Source organism: Nuphar pumila, chromosome 12, assembly GCF_984573655.1.
Source record: "Nuphar pumila chromosome 12, dmNupPumi1.hap1.1, whole genome shotgun sequence".
Taxonomy (NCBI): Eukaryota; Viridiplantae; Streptophyta; class Magnoliopsida; order Nymphaeales; family Nymphaeaceae; genus Nuphar; species Nuphar pumila.
This window is the reverse complement of record NC_143260.1, coordinates 90,430,138-90,438,243: the sequence shown is the minus strand read 5'-3', so window position 1 is coordinate 90,438,243 and position 8,106 is coordinate 90,430,138. Positions and strand designations below refer to the sequence as shown.

The window sequence follows — 8,106 nt, the reverse complement described above, 5'->3', positions numbered from 1 at the left end:
AAACATCCTCACCGTCCACAATGTACCCAAGGATCATGAGGTCCTTTTGGGATTGACAGATCACCTGATCTGCTCTATAAACATAGCCTTATTTCCTTGCCCTTCTTCCCAAACTTGCAGAGTCTCTTTGTGCTTTTCCCTTCTCAGCAGGAACATTGTCAAACACTCGAAGGAAAAACAACTTTACCAAAATGTTTGCTAGTCTACAAGGTGTCACCTTACAAGTATGTTGGCTGACTTTTGAACAAGTGTTACTTCAATCCACCTACAAGTCATGACTGTACTATAGTGAAACGAGGAGCTACCAAAAATGTTGTTGGCATTAATTACTTGAAAGAGAGTTCATGGGCTCTTGAGAGGCCTGCTGGTCAACACCACGAGATCACATGCAGCAGTGCCAAACTTTCGTGTAGATGATCAGGTGAAGCTTCAAATGTCATCTCTAGTCATTGAAAGATTTGGTGGGGGAAACCATAGCATAGACATATCTTTGGCCTCCATGTAAACTAAAGAACAACTTGTTAAAGTTTCATAAATTGATGAATCAGGGGGATAGCAAGAAATATAATGCCTAACATAGCTATGCCCATGATCTCATCACATGCTCACATGGTGACCACCATCATCACACTGATGATGATGTACAAAATTTTGAACATACCCAAGATACCCCTTCCGTAATTTCTGCATAGCCCGTGGTTCCTGGGCAAAAACAATTTCCCTCTAGGCCTCTACTGTAATATCCTTAACGTCAAGAGAATTTTGGTATGACACACCCCATGAGGTCAACTGGTGCATGCCCGTACCATATAATTCCTCATTTCGCTTTCGGACTTCTGGAGCCGTCGTCTTGCTGCACAAAATAAGCATATAAATGACCGTAAATAGCCAAACGCTCAATTGAAACGCACCGAGAGAGAGAGAGAGAGAGAGAGAGAGAGAGAGCAATGGCGACGGAGGCAGTAGCGTCGGTGGAGGTATGTGTAAAGGCTGCAACCGGAGCACCAGACGTCTTGGGAGACTGTGAGCCTCTCTCTCTCTCATCAGCTCTGTTTAGCACAATTCACAGTGCTTGTTGGTGCACATGATCTCTCTCTCACGAGACTGGAAATGACCAACAGGTCCTTTCTGCCAGAGGGTGCTGCTCACAATGGAGGAAAAGTGCGTCCCATACGAGTTGAAACTGGTCGACCTCTCCAACAAGCCAGATTGGTACTCTTTCTCTTTGCTTTAAATGGAGTTGGGTGGCGGGAAACTCCCATATTCTTCCATCCTCCTTTCTGACCCTTTCTCCGCCCCTCCGCCCCCATAATTGGGGTTTCAGGTTTTTGGAGATCAGCCCGGAAGGGAAGGTGCCGGTGCTGAAGTTTGATGATAAATGGGTGCCGGACTCCGACGCGATCACGCAGATTCTTGAGGAGAAATTCCCGAATCCTCCGCTTGCGCCTCCGCCGGAGGTCGCCTCTGTGTATGAGTCCATCCCCATGCTCGATATATTCTCCTATTCGTGTATATAAGTGTTTTTGGTTGATGTTTTTATCAATGCTTTTGCATTCGGCACATATAATCATTGCAGAAATATGCGAAAAATACATCTATTTGACTCTTGAAGTTGTGGTTATAGATCAAATTATTTGTTTAACGTCTGGATTGCAAAGAAATTTCTTTTTTCTTTCTGAAAACGGGGATATTGTTATGTTGGTATTGCAGAGGGTCTAAGATATTCATCTCTTTCATCAAGTTTTTGAAAAGTAATGACCCAAATGATGTCACGGAGCAGGCGCTGTTGGATGAACTTCGTTCACTAAATGAGCATCTCAAAGAGCATGTACGATTTCTGGTTTTTCGCATGATGACTTGCGTTCGATTATAAGCATATGTTTAATTGCTAATTTCTCTCTGTGGTTCATCATCTGTGTAGCAGAACGTTGAAGTCTATGATATTAACTGATTTTAGTGCATTAGTGTGATCCATGATGCTACGTATGCTGCACCTGATTCTATTGGACTTTTGCTAAATTTATTCGTTTTTAATGAAAATGGTACGCTACATTCTTACTGAAGTGTCTGCAGATTTGTTTTTTGTGTGTTTTGGTTTGGATATTATCATCCTTGAGATCAATTCTTATAGTTTTAGATTACGTTTAGTACCCCTTTTGTGGTTATTGCTTGTTACATTTCAAATGATTTCTTGAATTGGCACCCATATTATTGGATTTCTTGGGTTTGGTGTTCCATGAACTCCATTCCATCCTTGATAATTTCAGTTAATTTCAGCAGCTTGAACATGGCTGGTTGTCTTGATAAACCATCCCTTATTGTTTGGGTCCTTTTTATACTTGAAAATGCGAATATGTGTTATTCAATTATAGTTATGTTTGTCTTTTTGTTGTTTCTGCAATGTAATTTAATCCGAAGCATTCATTGAGAAAATGCAATTCCAAGTTCAAACTCAAACAGATTGATGTTGGCATCACATTCCACTATAAAAAATGATTGACAAATGTCTAATACAATGTTCCCTATAAGATCAATATCTTCAAAAAGGCCAAAAACTGGACTTGCAAACTGTTTCTAGAGAAGCACTGTCTCCTGCTTAAACTGGCCTTCAAAATCTGTACTATTGCTTGAAAAAACTCGACTTACCAACAGAAAGTATATGCTTTATATAGGGCAAATGCTTGTGAATAATCAAATCTTACATGGATAGTTCAATGCATTCTCACTTGGAAAAGTTATTAGAAAAGCCATAACAAAGTGATTTGATGTAATGGTGTCATAGACGATAAGTGGCGCTGAAGCTTGTGGATTTGTTAGTTCATAGATGGTCTTGTCACCATAAAAAATGGGGCAATAATGATCACAGAATTCAGGAAATTTGAGGAAGAGTTAGGTCCAAGGCTCTTGTTTTAACTTTTGTTGTGATATTCCCTGCCTTCTGCTTGTGTATGCATTAGGTTTTGCTCTCCTAAGCTTCAGTTGATGGAATTGAAGCATTGAAAGCTATTGACAGAAGATTGGAGCTCTATAAAAGAAAAGAAAAGAAAGTAAAAGGGTTAGTTGTGCCCTATGTCACATGGGTACGGGTATGGAGGGTACAACACGGCAATTTCAAAAAATGAGGGTACAGGGACACGGATATATATATATATATATATATATATATATATATATATATATATATATATATATATATATATATATATAAAGAAAGAAAAAGAGGGTTTGGATATGGATCTATATTAAGATCCATATTGAGCACCTCATTGTGGTTCTTCAAGAATTCAGTCCTCTATTTCTCTCTTTTCTAGGGACAAATGGACTTGACAGTAGCTGAATTTGCTTAGTAGAATAGGAGTTTATGTGTTTTTCTTCTTTTTTCTTATTATTTTCCTTTTTGCACTCAGTTTTGGTGACCCTTTTCATTTCTATTATTGAAAGATTCATTTCCTCTTAAAAAGAATAATCCACAAAAAAAAAAAAAAATTGAGTTGGTTATGAACTAAATCAGTCCAATAATTAAAGGAAGTAATAAAATTTAAAATAAGCTATTGGGTGTATTCAAACATTAAGTTTCAGATGTTACTGGTGAAGTGTGGCAAGGATAGCATTTCAATGAACCAGAGATAAGGGGACGTGACGTGACTAACACAAATGAATCTCGGATGATAATTACACAATTGATTTCTTTCATTTTCTCCATTGAAGAGTTTCTAATGTTGTTCCTGTGATTAGTACTGAGATTAGTTTCCAGATTCCAGTGTTCTTCAAACCCATGTGGGTGCTTATTCTAGAGAAGGATAGGTTGTCATGAAAATGTCACGAATCCCGATGTACTCCGGGATGGATACCAAGAACCAAAAATACAATGTATTTGAATATACACTCACCATAGAAGTAACAATAAAACACAAGAATTATAAAATGAATAATTTCATTAAGAATGAAATTCAAATAATGCAAAAAAAAATACAAAATTACAAACAACCTCACTACAAACACTCAAAAGCCTAAAAACTACCCATCACTCTCTCAACCCCTACACATGCACACACCCACATATTTATAGAGAAGAGAGTAGAGAAGAGAGAAAATAAGAGATACCTTTCTAGCTATTGGAGAGGGTCCAACGGCTATAAAAAATTAACTTAAGTTGACTATAATATATATATATATACACACACACAAAATATTGCATCCATCTTAACACCCTCCCTCAAACTTAAAGTGACTCATTGTAAGTTTGAAATTACAAAAGAAGAAACACATTACGGAAAATGTCTCCATAGACTTCATCAAGTTCTTCCATTTGGTGCTTCTTTAAAGGATGCTCAATCATATGCTCAATTATATAGAGGACCTTCAATATCATTGATTCTTGAAAACCTATAAATAGAGCTAACAAAACATCCCAATTATACACATATATCATAAGAAGATTTCAAAAGATTAGTTATATATTATGGAGAGAGGGTGGCCAAGCACACAAACATACAATATATAGAAAATATTTAATAAATCAATTTAACATTTTTCAAAATCATTTAAAGTAAGAATTAATTTTTTGAAAAATCATTATTTTCAAACACAATAGTCATTAGTCACTTTATTCATTCATGAAAATCATGTGCACATATATCTATCATAAAAGACATATTAATGCATAACATGCATGGATTTTCAACATTATCAATACCATGAAGAAATAACTCACAAAGGAGTATAAATAACAAATTATTTTTACACAGCGGAAGATAAGAAATGATTTCAATCACTCAATAAAGATTTAAGAAAAGTCAAATACACATAGACCAATTTCACTTTAGCAACAATATTAGCAATACAACAAAAAAATGTCACTTATGGACCAATTTTAAGCGATAACAATGAAAATCTTTCAAGAACACATGCTTAGAAAACTAACTAATGAAACCAAAACTATCTCAAAGAAATGCCACAAAGGCTACAATAAGATATGAATACGATAGTGGTCAGTTATGGACCACGGAAATACACACCAACAACTCACAAGGTAAAATTAATATATCTTTCATTAACAAATGCTTAGAAAGCATTAATTAAACTTATGCAAAACATGCAAGACAATCAATCATGAAACAAATTTAAAATATCTTTGATTATGCAACTAAAGCATATTTAATGCAAAATGCATAAAAATATTTCAATAACCATTTTTCATATAAGAGCAAATGAGTTTAGAAAAATTATGAAGCGATTTAAAAAATCTCATATAATACAATAAATGGTATTTACAAATCTTAACACTAGTTTGACCACCACAAGCAATCACCTCACTAGACCTCTAATCCTAAAAAATCAAGTGTATCAGTTACTAGAACAAAAGCATAACCACAATGCCACTAAAGGGCAAAAAAAAAACATAAAAGTGTCAATAAACATCTCTTGTCTACATATAATAACACGCAAAATAAGTGTATCAGCTACTAGAATAACAGTATAATCACAATGTCACTTATGGGGGAAACAAACACACAAAAGTGTGAATAAACATTTTTTATTAACATATAATGACACTCAAAATAAGTGTATCAACTACTAGAACAAGAGTATTTTCTCAATGCCACTTATGAGCTAAACAAAAACACGAAAGTATGAACAAACATCTCTTGTCTACATATAATGACACTTAGATACGAGGCATAATAGGAGAAAACAAAAGAGGTAAGAGAACTTGTAATGAAAACAAACTAATGTCATAAAGAAGAATAAAAATATCAATCTTTCGAAACTCTATGGTTTCAAAAACATAACAACCATCACAAGAAAAACAAGATATCAAGCATTCAATACTGTAACAATGGCCACACAAACAAATGAGTGATAAAACACACTCATAAAAATTGAGGTTAATCACCGGCCTGTTAATCACATACCTATACTTACAAGATGACATGAGGTGCACACATAACTCACCCACTTAGATACGAGGCATAATAAGAGAGAACAAAAGAGGTAAGAGAACTTGTAATGAAAACAAACTAATGTCATAAAGAAGAATAAAAATATCAATCTTTCGAAACTCTATGGTTTAAAAAACATAACAACCATCACAAGAAAAACAAGATATCAAGCATTCAATACTGTAACAATGGCCACACAAACAAATGAGTGATAAAACACACTCATAAAAATTGAGGTTAATCACCGGCCTGTTAATCACATACCTATACTGACAAGATGACATGAGGTGCACACATAACTCACCCTAACGATTCGCTCAGATTTTCAATAACAATGAGTTCAGAGGCTAATTAACCATCAATCAGATACAAGGCAAATGACATTACGTCACTTATAAACTTGAGAATCTTGATTGATAAGATGAGGTGCACACATAACTCACCTCAACGACTAACCCTGACCCAATAACAAGGCAAAAAAAAATGATGCATATAAAAATTTGTGATAGACAAAACAAATGTCATAAAAAGGCAATACATACTCACGAAAAACAATTTTCAAATAAGTGAGTTCATGTATAGGAACCAATTTAAAAAGACAAATATTCAAATTAAATCCAATAAAGGAGATGAAATCTTAGAATAAATATAGTGCAATCATATGCACAACAATATATCACATGACAATTTTTACAACCTTGAATAAGCAAACAAGAATCATGCTCAATACAAGCAATGTACATAGAAGAGATGAAGTTTGAGAATTCTTCAAAATAAAATCATAAATCCACCAATCAAGTAACAAGTGCACTAAGGCACATCATATACAAAAGATCCAATGACTCTTAATAAAGAGACAAGAACAATATATATAATCTTATTAAAAAGAAGCTTTTAAGAAGGTAGATCTAAATCATAAGTCTACTATGGGACAATTGAAGACAAACATATAGAGATTCTCACTCACACACCTCAAACAAGAGGCAAACATGAACTCACAAAGAAAGAGATATAAGCACAATAGCTACTTTGGAGCTTAAAAGAACACTAAAAAGTATAATCTTTATTCAAGATGAATGCACACAAAATGCATCATACGTTCCAAAATTAAACATGCATTTGGATACATGATGACAAACCATAATTATCCCATCAATAATAATCATATAGACTACTCGTGGCATATACCTCAGAATATAATGCAAGAATTTCTTAATATACAAGTCATTAATTTTTTAGAATAAATTTTACTTAATAAGGTATTTTAAAAGGGGTCTATATCACTTATACATGGAATAATACATTCATATGCTGATAGAAGGATCTTATGAGAGCATAGAAAATATCTTTGTTATCACTAATAACAATACTTATTCAAAAATCTCTAAGATTCATAATCTTAATCAAGGAGTTCGCACAAAATTCATGCTTTTGTCACACAATTAAAAATCATTTAAGGAAACATCATGATACATTAAAAAAATCTTAAAGATAAACCATGTATACACATATGGGCATAAGAACAAACATACTCTTGTATACACATACATTAAGAGACATTCAAAAAAGAAATACAACATAAAATTTAAAGTTTTGCAAAACATGAAACACATATAAGATTTTAAGAAACCATGTATTCTTGTAAAATATAATTTTTCAACTTATATATCTATAATCTAAAACATATACTTCATATATCAAAGGACAACAATTTCTAATTTCAAAAAAAGATATTTTAATATGATCCTCTAAAAGTACTTACCAAAACCAAAAGGGGCCAAAGGTATGTACCAGAATGCGAAAACTTGAACTCATACCATACAAATCTTTTTCAAGACCATGTTGCCTTGCTCTGATACCATGTCATGAAAATGACACAAATCCCTATGCACTCCAGAATGGATACCAAGAATAAAAAATACAATGTATTTTAATATACTCACCATAGAAGTAACAATGAAACACAAGAATTATAAAATAAATAATTTTTTTAAGAATGAAATTAAAAAAAAAAAATTACAAAATTACAAACAACCTCACTACAAACACTCAAAAGCCTAAAAACTTTCCGTCACTCTCTCAACCCCTACCCATGCACATGCCCACATATTTATAAAGAAGAGAGTAGAGAAGAGAGAAAAGGGGAGATCCCTTTCTAGCTGTT

At 33.8% G+C, this 8,106-nt stretch overlaps 1 protein-coding gene across 1 annotated transcript in view; it reads left to right on the top strand.

Moving 5' to 3' along the window:
- Nucleotides 1-906: 906 nt before the first annotated feature.
- Nucleotides 907-8,106, top strand: part of LOC149821174 (putative glutathione S-transferase DHAR1, cytosolic) — a 29,121-nt gene continuing 21,921 nt past the window's right edge. Inside the window, exons 1-4 of the mRNA XM_089983884.1 lie at nucleotides 907-1,023; nucleotides 1,122-1,212; nucleotides 1,325-1,468; nucleotides 1,711-1,828. Of these exons, the coding sequence (XP_089840010.1) occupies nucleotides 948-1,023; nucleotides 1,122-1,212; nucleotides 1,325-1,468; nucleotides 1,711-1,828 (429 nt within the window). The 5' untranslated portion in view covers nucleotides 907-947. The remainder of the gene's footprint in view (nucleotides 1,024-1,121; nucleotides 1,213-1,324; nucleotides 1,469-1,710; nucleotides 1,829-8,106) is intronic.